The 16,845-nt window shown below is 33.2% G+C and overlaps 1 protein-coding gene across 2 annotated transcripts in view; it reads left to right on the forward strand.

The window, feature by feature from the left end:
* Positions 1-16,845, forward strand: part of LOC145258247 (uncharacterized) — a 101,875-nt gene that overhangs the window by 71,941 nt on the left and 13,089 nt on the right. For both annotated transcript variants that reach the window (XM_080116222.1, XM_080116223.1), the window contains exons 4-6: positions 7,174-7,358; positions 10,460-10,699; positions 12,230-12,312. In XM_080116222.1, the coding sequence (XP_079972348.1) occupies positions 7,174-7,358; positions 10,460-10,699; positions 12,230-12,312 (508 nt within the window). The remainder of the gene's footprint in view (positions 1-7,173; positions 7,359-10,459; positions 10,700-12,229; positions 12,313-16,845) is intronic.

Raw genomic sequence — 16,845 nt, forward strand, 5'->3', positions numbered from 1 at the left:
AGTGTAAAAAATGTGACGAAACGCATATGGTCTTAAAGAGGGGAAAATATCCAAACGTGTGAGACACAAAAATAGCCATAACTTCCTTAATTTTAATCAGATTTTAAAAATTTAAAAAGATTCTTTCTTAGCTCATCAAGCTCTTTCTATGCATACCAATATTGAAATATTTCAAGCTATTTCAATTTTTTCATGTGTATTGCTATGTCTTAAAAAAATTAATACTTCTTCAGATATAAGACTGTCTGAGCAGTAAGTATTTTATGTCCATAAATGAGATGCCTCATGATTTTTAAGTTGGTGGGTGAGTTACCACAAATCTCTTTCTCTGAAGTTCAAATCCCTTGACCAGCAGTAATTATCATTTTTTACACTGGTTGCATAAGCATGAAGCAGTAGTGTCCAGGTATAAAAACAATTGTTAATATTTATTTAAAATTATAGTTATAAACCCCTTTTAAGAAATTAAAGTTGATTCTTCTTTATAATATTGAGAAAAAGCAATCAATTTTAGTGCAAATGCAACGTTCCGACTTCTTGTTATTGAATACTCTCTGACTGTTTACTATGTATGCCCATTGATTTGGAATTCATAGGTTCTTAATTTTCCTAAATTCTTATGTTAATTGCTAGTGGTCTTGAGGTAGAATGCTCACTTACGAACTCAAGGACGACTTTCTGATTGGGTTTGAATCTCTCTCGCAGCAGTAATTATCATTATCTACACTGATAATTGCATAAGCATAAAACACTATTTTCTGTAGGTATAAAAATAATTAATATTTGCAGGATGTTTAAAGAGGTTCAGTTGGGTTTCTGTAGTTTTCAGAGACAAATGAGGTTTTGGGCTTCAAGCTACTGTACTGTGTGTGCTCTGTTGGACTGGCGTTTTGATTTAGTTAAGAGTTCTAATTGCAAGTCTGTCATTGGTGGAAAAGTGTCATTTAACCTCTAAAAATAAAAAAAACGTTTTAAACTGGAGTTGTCGTGTTTGGAGAGAGGATCATTTTGTTACAGTATATGATTGTTATTGCAGTCAGTGTCTCATTCAAACATCAGATTCAGATGAAGACAACAAGTGGACGATTGCAGCCTGTGCAATGAATCCACACACGTTCACAGGACAATTTAAACAGGTTTTGTATATGAGGGTCAGATACAAAAATGGGAGTAGTTAAAATGAATAACCTTTTGTGCTCTAGACTTTATTTTTCTACATAGTTACCATCATTATCAATGCACTTTTGCCTGGAATTCATTGATGTTTCTGATGCACATCCATGACAGGAGTTGATTTCTTAGTCTCACACCATCAATATCTGCAACAGAGAGATTAAACTTTCAGGTCATAAATGCATAACGATGCAATATGTAATCCTCTCTGATCCATTCAGGAAGAATTTAAAAAAAAATAGGAGGCATTACTTTTGGAATACTTCTGATATTTAGAAAATGCTGTGGAGGAATTTTTTAAATTATATTCAAGATAAAACAATTCACTTGCATTAAGTATTCAGGTCTGGTGTACAAATGTACAAAAAAGATCATATGAAAGAAGTAGGTGCACTTGGAATGGACACCTACCTGACTAAAAGAAAGCATAACATGATTGTCAAAAACAAAATAATTGTTGGTTAAATAAGTCAGGCATTTGGCACAGAAAAACAAATATGGTGAATTGTCAAAAATGAAATAATTGTTGATTGGAATCATCTGCATAAAGTTGGTATCAGAAGGAAACTCCCTGTTGCTGAATAAAATACACTGGTGTTGGTACATTGACAGTGAAGTCCTATAGTGAACATTTGTAGAAGGTTACAATTTGAAATTAAAAAAAGGTTAAATAATTTGGCACAGTTATTGTTGCAGTCTAAAATATAATGCAACCTGCAATCAGTGGATGTTGTCTTTCCCACATATGTAACCTCTCTTTTTACAGGCATGCATTCCTCCTTCTCCCGTTGGCATAATTTGGCTTGATTTTATAGTCTCTTGCATCACATGTATGCAAATCAAATAACATTCAACAACTTGGCACCTTGAGATTTCATTCACAAAAAATTCTCTCTCTCTCTCTCTCTCTCTCTCTATATATATATATATATATATATATATATATATATATATATAAAAAGGAAGAAACTGAGTTATGTGTTCATCAATGTTTCGTCTTTATTTTGAGACTTCCTCTGGATGAATGGGATTAAGAAAAACACCAGTACAAATATTTGAAAATGTTTCATGTTTTATTTGTACTGGCATTTTTCTTAATCTCGTTCATTCAGAAGAAGTCTCGAAATAAAGACAAAACGTTGATGAACATATAACTTGGTTTTATTTTTCTATTTTGTCGGAATACTATTTAATTTATTCTCATCATATATATGGGATGATTCCATTGTTTCCTGATTCTGATTCAATTACTGATTCTGTACTAAATTCCCAATTACTGACTTCAATTTATTTATAAATATCGAAATATTTAATTATGGAGTTATTTTTTTCCTGATTATCATAAAATAACAAGTTAAACGTCTTTCTCTGCATCACAAGAAAAAGAGAAAAAAATCGACCATGTGGTCAAGAAAGAAACAAAGTGTGTCCCAGGAAGATGGACATGTAAAGTTGAGAACGAGAAAGTGCTGGCTGACAGATGGCATAATTTGTATTTTCCAAAATGTAAAAACATACTTGCATGGGGTGATCTATAGATTTTAGCTTTACTGGTACTTTAAAATCAATAAATATTTATTATTTTATTATTACTACCAGTAGTGGAATATTTTGTTTTAAACAAAATCAAATAAAAAACGTAATTAAAAGAATCGTTTTTGGCATCGGAAAATAGGCACGTTTTTCAATACCAATTCTGATACCTTCAAAAGATCCGATTAATCACCCCAACAACAATATATACACATATATTCTGCAACTCTACTGCTAGCCATCATCTCAAGGCCTGGGATTGAATAGCACCATAGCTGGGTCTACCTATGCCCACACGTGATGCATATTTCCATGCAAATTCTTTTCATGACTGGCAAACAAGATGATGTACTAGTAATTTAACTGTAAATAACAATCTGAAATTGATATCAGAAGTTGGTTGGCGTTTTGAGTCCATGAAAAAACGCATGTCAAATTCTTCCTTCCTTCATGAGCATCACTCTTTCACCAACACTGACAATAAACACGGTATGTTGTCATTCTTCTAAGCTCACAGCTTTCAGTTAAATTCTAACTAAAGATTTTGAGTTTTTTACAATTTTAGTTAATTGACAGATGATACTCCCACCTTATTATTCTCAATCCAAATAGGAAATAAGGATTTGCCACTCCAAAAAAATAAGTATGAAAATGTTCAGAAACTAATAGATTTTTTGAGAAGGATGTTGTAGTTTGCTTGAAGCATTGTGCCTAGTGTGTAAGGAGTTAATTGAAGGCCATGACAATGCAATCATATTATTAGGTATGTGATAGTGTAAAAATAATGACAATATTTAAATAGTTTTCTATTATAAATTTGTAATCTAATAATATAAATAAATGCCAACCCATACTTCAAAAGTAATTGAAGAGCTCCTATGGACCTACTCTACTGCAGCCAACTTCTGGCATAAACATGTCTCCGTGGTTGTACATATTTTTAATTTTTCTGAAGATGAAGTATACCTCGAAAATTTAGAGAATATAACTTCATGATAGCATCCAGGTTTGATACATTACATTGGTAAATAAATACTTTACAATTGAAATTATTGAAATATTTCAATATTGTCATTCTTTTTGCTTCTTTTGTTTTTATAGAAAACTGCATTGTCATGGCCTCCAACCACAACTCCATAATAGATTTTTATCATAAAATGAATCTTTAAATTTAATCTTTTTTTCTATATCTCTTTATTAAAATTGTTACCATATATGAGCTTACTCAGTATTTTTGGATTTACAATTAATAGATTATTTATTAAAATAAAAAAACTCAATAGTGTAAAGTACTAAATTCGTTTTAAAAAATCCTATTAAAAATTAATTTTACTACAAAATTAAATTCTTCAAGATATTTCAATTTCTTCATAAACAAGCTGAACATTTTAGACTTTCGTTAATAATTCAAAACAAGAATGAATTATCTTGTGACCATTTAAAATTTTAACAAAATTTTCAAGCATTTAAACAGCTGAATTGTAGGCGATGACATGTGCTGAAAAAGCCATAAATATAGGCTTCGTCCTGGACGTTTAAAAATAAGAAAAATCAAAGTAAAGTTTTAAAGACACAAATGATGTTTTTGCATAAGTAATCAATGTAAGTAATATAAAGATAAATTAATGTTTCAATTGAATGTATAATAATTTTTAGTATTATTGTAACAGAACACAAGAATCACCATCAGCCAGGGGATGGCTACCTATCAAAGGTATTAGCAATAGCAGCTATTAAAGCACTTATGCAAATTAGCAAGTGTACGAGAGCTTGCATCACAAGAAAAAGAGAAAAAAATTGACCATATGGTCAAGAAAGAAACAAAGTGTGTGCTAGGAAGATGGACATGTAAAGTTGAGAGCGAGAAAATGCTGGCTGACAGCCAGTGCAATGTGGAGAGGAGAAAGACTTTTAAAAAGCAAATGTGTGTGCAAAAGGACTTTTGCAAGATAGTGATGTGCGTTGTTTTGGAGGAACCACAAATAAATGCATTTCATTTGCACTTGAAAAAATGTTGGGTCAGATTTTTATTTCTCTCCTTTGTTCCTGCAACATTACATTATTGAGGGAATTTTTTAGTCTTCTAAATAATATTAGTTGTTTTTAAATATTTATCTTCTGCTTTTTTTTTCTTGTTTTCAAGATTTTTTTTGTTGTAAATGATTTTGTAGTTTGTTTTTTTTTGTTTTAGTAAATGAAGTAAATAGGTAAAAATGAGATTATTATCAGATAATTGATAAATTATTGCGATACATAACACCAAAGTTAACTACACATTTATACTACTGAAATAAAAATGAGTTATAAATAAACAATTGTTATGTACTATTGAGATATTACTACTTGTAAGAGATAAATTGTTTAATCTCAGTAGTAAGAAATCTATATAATAAAGTAGAGCCAATTTGTTCACCATTTCTTTGTGATTAATAGCATTTTTTTATACAATAAAGGTTTGATTTTGGTTCCTCAATTTATTTTGTGAAAGGTTGGTGCATGTTAACAAGAAAAATGTATTTCAATTCAAATTTTTGTTTTGTTTTCTAAAAAATAATTATATCAAAGGTGTGCAATTATATTTATAACTATTTAAATTGGTTGAGAATAAACAATTCCAATTTTGTTTATACCATAATAAATTGTATGTGTGTGTGCATGTGTGTGTGTGTGTATGTATATATATATATATATATATATATATATATATATATATATATATATATATATATATATATATATTAGCTTTTTGTTAATTTAAAAAAAAAATTGCTTAAAAGGAGAGATCTGATATTATCATGGACTCAGTCCAAAATAGCTCAGACCCCCCCACACACACACTTCAACCCAATTTGATTAACACAAATCCAACATTTCCTCAGTATTTTAAGCTTTATCAATTTACTATTTGTTAGTTATTGAATAAATATTTTACAGATTTATTAAACAATATCTTTTGAACAAATTGTTCAGTGAATCTGTTAAACAAATGCAATTGTTTATATGAAAGCAAACATAGATAAAGAAATGCAAAAACATGTTCTTTTGTTAATATCATAAGCACCAACAGTTTTCTTAATCATAAAGAGTAATTGCTGAAAGAAAGTAAATTGAAAGACATTCTTTTGGACAAAACATGTTGGAAAGAAAGAAAAAGAAAAACGTTAGTCAGAATCAAATATTGATTTGCCAGATGCATTGCTATCAAGGTTTAATTTAGAGAATCTGACAATTTTATGCATTAGACTGGTTGTAACCGATCTGGTGTTTCCCTGGATCCATTAGATTAAAATTTTGGGAACACTCGTGTTCTTTTTGTTATCTAACCCTGCATGTTTTGTTCAGTATATATGTTACAAGTGAACCTATTTTTGCGTGTATGAAAATGAAGGAAGACCATTTGACAATAAAAAAAACGAAAAATATAAAAACAAATCAAGAATCTATTAAGAACTAATGAATTAACACTTGCTTGTGTCTATAAAGGAAACTATGCAACTTTTAACAATGCTATTTTTAAGTAATCTTTTAAAAAGGAATTAATGTATAAACTATAAGTTATTTAATTCAACCAAAATTTGATTGAATGTCCTTCTTCAGAAGAGTTGTTTGACTGAGGACATTTTCGAAAGAATTCATTGTATTGAGATATATTTCCAGTCAGCGTAAAGTAAAATTAAAAAAAAAAAAAAAAAAAAATAGCATGTAAGTACTGTTCAGAAACAAAAGCGATATTGAATGTAATAGAACTCTATTAGAAGCATCGGATAATGAAAAATGGAAATTAGATGAAAACCAAACAATTTTTTTTTCTCAAATAAATGAAAACATTTATTTCACTCCAAAATTATTTGGCTTAACAAACATTAGTGATATACAATTTTTTTAATCTTACAATGTCAACACCTAAGATACCTGATTTCATCCAGTGTTGTTGAAAATAGTTTTTTGTTTTTTTCCAGTCCAGTTATGTATAGTAAGAATGCTGGCACCTGTGTATGAATATTGGATGTAATAGGACTACATTAGAAGTATTGGTTAATGAAAAATATATACCACTGAAAAAGGCTATTTAAGCCAAAAATTTTGGAATTAAATAAAGGTTTTCATTTATTTAATAAAAAAAAAAAAGTTTCTCATGTTTATATAATTTCTAGTTGATTTTTCAATTATATTTGATGTTTTTATACACATTTCAACCCTCTCTACATCTGGACAAAAAAAAATAGTTTTCTCAATGATGTCAGGAGAAAATGTGTATCTTTGGTGGCATAAGATCTCTACAATAACAAAAAGAAAAATTGTTAGTATACCACTGAAGTCTTAAGCCGACAAATTTTGGATTTCAATGTTTTCATTTCTTTGAAAAAAAAAAGTCTCACAAATGGTGCTATGTGGTTTTTAACTAATTTTTAAACAAAACGATATTTAAAATATTATTCTGAAGTAACACTGTTTTTATCTTGGCAGCGTACAGATGTGTTCCTCAAAGATGTTGATGGCAACACAGTTTTGCACATAGCGGCCAAGGAGGGCTTCAGCCACATCTGTTGGCTTTTGTTAAATGCAGGCGACTGCAGTTTGCTGCACATCCGAAACAAACACAACCATACTCCCTTGGATTTGGCTCAGAATAGCCCCAAGCAGAAGCCCGGGTGAGTGTTGATCAATTTTTGGCCGAGATGGGAAGTTTGAGCCTACTATTTTGATAGGAATCGAGTTTCTATTTTAATGTTTTAATTTTTTTACTATAGATGATTCCTCAATTCTGGAAATATTTATAGGATTCATAACTTTAGGAGTTTATGATCCCATAAAAGTTTAAAGAACCACTCTCCTGGTAATAATATTTAGATGTGTGTAAAGATGTTAGTAGTATGGTAAATTTCTGCATAAGGTAAAAAAACTAGGTAATGGATTTTACAATTAGGATGCAAGTAGGGCAATATGTTCTGGCAATGGTGTCACAGATAGGAATCTGGCAGTCTTGCATGGTGAATTAATAGGGAAAATACTTCCTTTGATTGAACCAGCTGAGAGAGAGGAAAAATTGTTAAAATATCAGTTCTAAAAAAAAAAACTTAGAAAAGATCCTATGTTTTTAGTTAAGTAAATAAAAGTGAAGTGTCTAAATGTAACTCTAATACGAAGTCTTGCAGATAAATTGGAACTTTTTCATTTCTTTTGAAATTCCCTGATTTAAAGGATAAAAGAGGTGTTTTAATATTTATTTCTGTAATCTTTACAATCTATTTCATATGATCTCCCTTTGTTACAATAATTTTGAAGATCCTCTGGTGAAACGTTGAACAACTTGCTTTTACTTCATCGGGATCTACATACCAGAATGCTCTTTGCTTTCAGAGAGTTAACATTAGGATGTTGATTAACATTTGATTTTCTTCCAATCATGCTAAATAGCCAATAGTCACAAACATTCAGATCTGGAGAGCTTCTGAATCAAATGTCCTTCAGGGCAAACAAGGGAAGATTCTCTTTCAGGTAAGCCTCAACCTGTTTGGGGAAAAGCTTTGAACAAGCATTACTTTGATAGCATCGAGTATCTATAAATCCAAGGCAGCAAAACAGCATTCAGAATCTTCAAATACTTTGCTGTGTTGATTTTAAGTCTCATTTCTATGAAATGAGGGAGTATCATCTGTCTATTCCACAGCTGCAAAAACCATCACAGAACCAAGATTCTTACCATGCATCACAGGACCAAGATTCTTACTCTGCATCACAGGACCAACATCTGATGTGTGACTGGTAATAACTTGTAGGTGGTATCTTCATCCACAATAAACTCTTTCTCATCAACAAAAATGCAAACATGTCCTTTATTCTTGAGATAATTGAGAAGCTTTAGACATCTTTCAACCCTGATGGCTCTTGGATAGGCAATGAGGAGGTTGCGGCATCTTCTCATGTAAGAGCTCATCCCAAGGTTTCATTGACTGCCCTGCTGATGGTTCTGTGGCTAACATTGTGTTTTTCAGTTTTGACATTGAGTTGGGTCTGCCTTTATCAACTTTTTCAATTCTGCCAGAAAAGTTTTGGTTTATTTTCAAACATTGCGAGGTCTGTGACGACTTCATTGAACTTTACCCTCAGCATCAAACTTAGCCAGAACTCAAACTATTGCTTTTGCGTAGCCAGTGTTCTTAATTATGTCTGAAGGATAGTTCCCAGCATTTATCCATTCACATATGGTCATGCATCATGCTAATTCCACCATGTTTAAGGAAACCTCTCTAAATCTTATTGAAATATCTTCAAGAATGTTTCAAGAGTATCTGAAAAAAACATCATCATTAGAAAAATAGTTAGAAAGTTATGCAAATTACAAAATGGTACCAATTTTCCTGCAGGACCCTATCTCACTCATTAACAGTGTTTGCAAACAAATAAAATCGATAAATTATATTAAGTAGCTGTAATAAAGAAATAATTAAAAAAGATTACCAATGCAGACATCTAAAATCTGTGGACATTGTTTTTCTCTCAGGAATTTAAATGTGTGAAATCCATGTTCTAACTAAATCTGTAAGCGTTTAATTTCTCTGGAGAGCCTGTATACTGTTATTTTCTTTATTAGATGAATTGTATAATGTATAAACCGGGATGTAGACTTAAAAAGGAAGCAGTCACTATGTATATAGCCTCCATTCTGCTTTAAGAGACAATAGATACTCTCTGTAAGAGTGCCTGTGAAGCAAAGTGAAGTAATAGCCCTGCTTAAATATTATAAAAAATGTTAAAACTTCTAAAAAGAAATCTGGAAAAAAAAAAAAAACAGCGAACGTGATGGAAAAAAAACATTAAAAAACGAACATGATACAATACGAACGGTCCGGCATTGCCCAGGTGTTTGAAAAAAAAAAGTTTTGGGGAGGAAGATAGCTCAAAACCTTGAGGTAAAAGCAAAAATAAAAAAAAATAAGCGTTGATGCTACGAAGGTAGGGAATGAGGATAGATGAAATTTAATGATTAAAAAAAGAATTGACATGTGCGTAAATTTAATGAGGTCAAACATCAATCCCACAGTTAAGTTTGGCTGCGAGGCAGTTTTTTGGTTTTGTTTCCCCAAGATGTTGGGTTGGGGGGAAAAACCAGCTCTCCATAAAAAATGGGGGTGTCCCAATGAAAAGCAATAGTCTGATATGACCGCATTGATCAAAGCTTATTTACTTTCTGGACGTTCCCGGTGTGAAAGCTGAGAAACACACACCGTTTGAATTTAGCATTTTCGCTTTTATACTGAAAAGCCAAAGAAACATGCGTAGACCAAGAAATATCGCGAAAATAGCATGTAAAAGTTGCCAAAATTAAAGATACACGCGAGTTTGTTTCGTAAATCATACATATTATAATCTATATAGCATATAAAAGATTTTAAGAAACAGTAACTGCTCTGAGCGCCCCCTGAAAAAAAGTCTTAGGTGGTCATACACAAAAAATGCATATACTAACACACAATTTGGCTTTTCATATGTATAGATAATTTATGGTTTCCATCAATCCTTATCTCAAAAAATCTCATAGAACCACTTTTATTTATTTAAATAAGCATTTCATGAGGGAAATTTTTGAAATTAAAGATTAAATAAACCTGCCAAGAGCAAAAGTTAGATTAACTGAAGAAAAAAGCAAACAATGTCAAAATGCATGTTTCCTCGCGTAATATTTCTTTTTCTCTAAAAGAAAACTTATAAGGATTTGGAAATTAAATTTCTTGACATTTTTTTCTTTCAGGCACCGTGAGTTAATTCCATTCCTGTCTTATTTGTCTCAAAAGAATGTAAATCAGAAGCCGAGCAGTCCATACTTGATTTGGTGCTTCCAATTGTTGCAACCATGTCTTGTCTACACAGCCATGATAATCATTGCCAAGATGACAGGTGACCAGTATCAAGGAGTAGTGGCCGCAGCGGCACTCCTCCTTATTTTTTGTTTGTTCCGAGATAAAACACATAGAATGAAACATATCTGCAGGTAATAATCATGAAAATGATTCCATTTTTAATCTTCATTTATTGACAATTAGTTATATCTATATTGCATTTTCCATGAATCTTCTTACATTATTTCACTTTTTTTTCTTTTTTTATGTTTTTTTTTTCTCATTTTTTTTTTTTTTTTCTACCATAGACAGTAGATGTGTCCGTATGTCCACATCTTCTGGAGATTGTAATCCTGCTATGAAAATGAGGCATTTGAATTGATCCTCTGTCAGCGATTTCAGCCAAAAATTTTCGCATTGTAGATTGACAATTCCGGCATATTTAATAAAATCGTCTGTAACATTTTTTAATTTTAAACAATTGTAATGGATATTAAATAATGGATGCGAACTTGTGTTGAAACGTATCCTTCCATCAGCCATACCAATCAGTAAAAGTTTGTTTTAAATCCGGATTGATGAAAAATCCATTATTGTGCTTGCTATGGTGTCCAGACAAAATTGATTTTGGTGTTTCCATCAATTGTTTGTGAAATTGTGCCGTCAAAGTTTCCATTAAATTGTTTTGAGTCTTTAAAAATTCTTCTTGCTGGTTTCGCAATATTTTTCCCAATAAATTTGGATTTGTGACGTAAATAATTCTGATTTTTCTTTTCATTTGTGCACAAAAGTTCCTTTTTTTTCTTGTTTTAAAAAAGGTTTTTTTTTTTTTTGTCTATTCACAAAAAAAAATTGTGAAAAAAGTTGTTTTTTATTTTTGTGTGTGTATTTACCAAAAAACTTATTGTGCAGAAGATTTGTTTTTTCCGTTTGTGCAGAAACAAATTTTTTTAAAACCATGTGTGTTTTTTGTTTTTGAGATGTGGTACTATATCCAATCTCGTCCTTGTCACCAAATTTTGTTGTGTTTGGAGAAATGGGATGTCAGAATCATTGGATATTCTAATAATAAATAAACCAACTCCTTGTATTTTTAGAAACTTTAAATTATTTACGGAATGATTATTCAGTGTTCAGCAAAGCTGCCATCTTGCTTTTCTCTCCTCCTGGAACTCTCTAGTCTTTTCAAAGATCTATGAGGGGTGATAACTCTTACTTTCTTTAGTTATTCCCTCTTTTATCGCTATAACTATAGTAATAAGTAATAAATTCCTCATTAAAAATGAAAATTGACGTAAAATTCCTAAAATTCATACAAAAATTGTCTGCAAAAACTAGTGGCGCAATGGGTAAAAGTGCTAAGTATAATCAATTCTAAGTGAAGGATTACTCTTCAATATGGCCACTACTAAGTAGAAGATTATGAATTATTTATAACTTCTACTCGGTCATAGCTGATAGAATGAGAGCAAGCTACTGCTATGGAATAAATAAAGGGTTCCGTTGAAAATTCTATAAAGGTTGCGGAGTTTATAAAGATGCGTCCAAAGAAGATCGGAGACTACATCAGCCGAAATGCTGTAAGAATAACTTTCAATATGTTGTTTTTTTTATATTTTTTTTGCTTTTTAATTTATTATTTTATTTATCATTTTTCTTTTCTTTCACTTCCTTCTTTCTAGATGGCCAAATCCAATGTTTGCGGGTATGTTTTCAGCTGGTATTGTCTATTCATTCGTCACATACTATTTGATACTTTTACCTCGTATCCTTTTGTGTCATGGAAAATCAAGATATATGTATTTTTTATTTATTTTTTTTTATTATTACATTTTCACCCCCAAACAAGGCACGTTGCCACTTTGATGTAGGGGGCTACTATCAGGGACACAAGCTACAGGGGTACTGTGTAGAGAGTTGGGCAGCAAGATGTTGGTTCACATTACACTTGAACTTCTGTATGTCAGTACAGTTGAGGAAGCAGGGACCCGGAAGGGAATTCCAAAGTCTAGCGGTTCTGGGGAAGAAACTACTGGAGTAGAAGGCTCTTTTACATCTAGGGATCTCTACTGTGAAGGAGTGGGATTTAGCTGCTTGTTGGGGGTATTTACATGGAGGGGATACAAGTGCTTGCAGTTCATCAGAGCAAGCATTGTTAAAGTACTTGTAGAACAGGCAGAGGAATGCAACATTTCGTCGATGGGGCAGAGGCTGAAGTTTAGATGACAGTTCAGGACCTATCAGATTGGCGGTTCTCTTTTGAACCTTGTCTAGGAGTGAGAGACTAGTAGCAGATGCACCAGCCCAAATATGACAACAATACTCCATACATGGGCAAATGGTGGCCTTATAGAGGTACAGGATACTTTCGGGCGTTAGTAGCTTTCCAGCACGGTAGAGAAAACCTACCTTCTTCGCAGCGGTCCTCGCAATACTCTCAATATAATTGTTCCACCTCATGTTTCCTGTGAACGTTAGGCCGAGGAGTTTAAAGAATGTACTTTCAGATAAAGAGTCATTGGCCATTGCTATTGGTGGTAGAGAACGCTTCTTGTAATTGTTGAAGGAAACGAATTTAGTCTTGGCAGCATTGAATGTGACCATCCATTTTTGTCCCCATTGTACTAAAGATCGGCGGTCATCCTCTAGTGTTTCTGCCATTTCTTTAGATATGAGTTCATTTGTTTTCCTGTTGTGTCTGTTATAGAGCATGGTGTCATCAGCATATATACCCATCTCACAGACAATTTTGTCAGGGAGGTCATTTATAAATATTAGGAATAATAGAGCTCCAAGGATAGATCCTTGAGGCAGTCCCGCATTTATATCATATTGTTTAGATGTACGACCGTCGAGGACAATCTGGATTTTTTTCTCTTATCTTAGAAGGATTTAATTATGTTAAGTATTCTTCCAGTGATACCGTATGATCTGATTTTCCTGAGAAGACCTTCATGCCATACCCTATCAAAAGCCTTAGATATATCTAGAGCTACCACTCTACCCTCCCCTGCTTTGTCCAGTGAATGGTATATACATTCAGAGATTACAGTTAGGATGTCTGCTGTGGAACGCGCTTGCCTCAATCCATATTGTTTGTCAGTCAGAAGTTTAGCATCTGTAAGGTTAATTACGGTCTCAAATATTTTGGTGAAAAGTGGGAGGAGGCTCATGGGGCAATAATTTACTGGGTCAGTTCTTTCGCCAGAATTCTTGAAAACTGGTACCACAACTGGTGTATATATATATATATATATATATATATGTATGTATGTATGTATAAACAATTATTTTTATATCTATAGATACTAGTGTTTCATGCTTTTTTTTTTTTTTTTTTACAAAGGCATCACCACATTATCAAGGCCCAGAGGCCACTCAAGGATAAGGGTTAAAGAGTGTACAGTAGAAGTTGGTCAATATAGTAATCATTAGTAATGAAAATTTGGTAAATTTGATAACTTATATGGAACGGCTCATCAAGAACTTATTTACCTTAGACTTGAACACAACCATATTGTAGTCAGCCGGAAAGCAGGAAAACGGAAGACAATTCCACAGGCGTGCAGTTCTAAGAAAGAAGCTTTGTTCATGGAATCTATGTTTAGGTTTAGGCACAGATAAAGAGTGGGGGAAATTATTGATAGTGTTTACAGCTAGACGAGTGTTTCTTGTGAAAGTTTGGCGAGGGGGGACCATAGATTGAAGCTCAGTTGAACACTTTCCATGAAAATAACGATACATCAGAGACAAACTCGCAACATCTCTTCTGTGAGATAGAGGTTGTAAGGAGGAGAAAAGGACATCTCCTATGAGGCTACGAAGTCTATTTTGAACTCTATCAAGGCAGGACAAGTCCTTTCTAGCAGCTCCTGCCCAGATGTGGCAACAGTATTCCATCCTTGGACGTACCTGGCTCTTATATAGATAGAGAATAGCATCAGCAGTGAGATATCTACTGGATCGATAGAAAGATCCCACCATTTTTCCAGCGGCCTTGGCAACAGATTTGATATACGTGTTCCATTTAAGATCAGGAGTAATGGTCAAGCCCAGAAGCTTGTCAAAACTTGAGGCCTCCTGAAGACGAGAGCCATTCATTTCAATTGATGACAAATGTGGATTAAAATGTTGATGATGTAAAGAGAGAAGCTTGGTTTTAGATGCATTAAAAGTAACCAGCCACTCCTTTCCCCATTGTACTACATGCTCAAGATCAGAGGAGAGAGAATTGGAGAGTACTTGCTCGTTTACTGTCTTAGATGTGGTACCATAAATGGTAGTGTCGTCAGCATAAATGTCTACAAATGATGTAAGGATATGATTTGGAAGATCATTAATGTAGATCAGGAAAAGAGTTGGGCCCAGGATGGATCCCTGAGGGACACCGGCATTAATACTGTGAGCTTCTGATTTTTGCCCCTCAACTACTACTCTTATGAACCTATCAGAAAGAAATGATTTAATAATTGAGAAGACTTTTCCAGCTATACCATAGCTAGCGATCTTATGAAGTAAACCTTTATGCCATACCCTATCAAAGGCTTTAGATATGTCAAGAGCAATTGCCCTAGAAAGATTGCCACCGTCGAGAGATTTGCTAATCCTATGCGATATAACTGTAAGGACATCTGCTGTAGATCTAGCAGAACGGAAACCATATTGAGTGTCACTAAGAAGGTTATTTTTGTTGAGATGTTTGATTACTTCTGTATTTAGCACAGATTCTAGCAACTTACTCATGACGCACAGGAGACTTATTGGCCTGTACTGAGAGGGGGATGAGCGATCACCTGAATTCTTAAATACAGGGCATACTGATGAGATTTTCCAGGGAGATGGGAAACTATTCTCCTTAAGACAACGTTTAAACAGTTTTGTAAGTATGGGCGCTAGTTCAGGTTGAAGTTTTTTGAGTACTATAATTGGAATACCATCAGGGCCAGTTGCTTTACTGGAATCAAGGTTTTTGATTAGCTTGGCAACATCACGTACAGATATACGTATATCACATAGCGTGTTTTCTGATACAGGAGGAAATATTGGGGGTTGGCGGTCTTGGTCGCAAAGGGTAGAATTAGCTGCAAAGTTCTTGACAAAGAGTTTGGCTTTGTCTGATGCTGACGAGATTACCTCAGGTCCATTGATAATAGTTGGGATGGAGCACACGTTTCTGTTCAGGATTCTGTTTGCTATTTGCCAAAACTGGTGGGAACCAAGCCGCTGCTCAGCTACTTTGGACTTAACAGATTGAGCATACAACTCTCTTGCGTTCCTTATTACTTTCTTTCGCAATCATCAGTGCAGGAAGTGACAATTGCTACTGGTCGGGAGATTTGAACACAGCTACAAAGTCAACTTTGACCCCATTTGCTAAGACTTTACCTCTAGGCCACTAACAATTGCCATGAGAAATGTTAAATGAGGGTACAACAGTAAATGGCCGAGAGGGTTCAAACAAGCAGAAATCATACAAGCTGCAGTATACTAGTTAACTGCTTTTTTGTTTGTATTTTTCAGACAATGCTCAACTTTAATACTCTTAAAGGGGTTAATAATTATATATATATATATGTGCACACACACACTCACACAGATGTTGCTGCAAAATCCGACACTTCACAAAATGAAATAAGCAATAAAAACATAGGTTATTATATATATATATATATATATATATATATATATATATATGTGTGTGTGTATATAATTAAATGTAACCACCACCAGTGGAGACTACCAAATCAAAACTGGTGTGAAATGAATTGCACGCTGTGTCATTGGCTATAGCAGTAAATGCCTCTGTGATGGTAGCCTTTTAAAGAGTTGACTTGCTGGTCCTGGCCTCTATTGTATTGTGAGCATGATTGCTAGTATTGACCTCTATTATGCCCTGGAAGAAGTAGTCAAGGTGGTTACAGTTAGGTGAAGAGGAGAGGGGCACATGCTTGGTGACCCATGCTGAGGAATATTCTGGGTTGTCTTAGTCTTGTGTGCTGGAGCAGAGTCCTGCTGAAAGATGTAGGGGCATCCATTGGTGATCTCATTCAGGGATTCGCCATGTTCTTCAACATTCAGCACAGATAATCTATATTTCCAAATATTTTAATTAATCACCAAAAAATTCACTTCAACAAAGGAGAATATGTATTTTGAATTAAATAATATAAAAAAGATGATTTTCCTTATAACTAAAATTTTAATGCCTTTTTCTGTATAAGTTTAAAAAATATGCAAACAAATTAAAAACTAAAATGATTTCATTGCATACCAAGTGGGTACAGCTCATAATTCATAG

Source organism: Euprymna scolopes, chromosome 33 (assembly GCF_053919585.1).
Source record: "Euprymna scolopes isolate OS-2025 chromosome 33, ASM5391958v1, whole genome shotgun sequence".
Lineage (NCBI taxonomy): Eukaryota > Metazoa > Mollusca > Cephalopoda > Sepiida > Sepiolidae > Euprymna > Euprymna scolopes.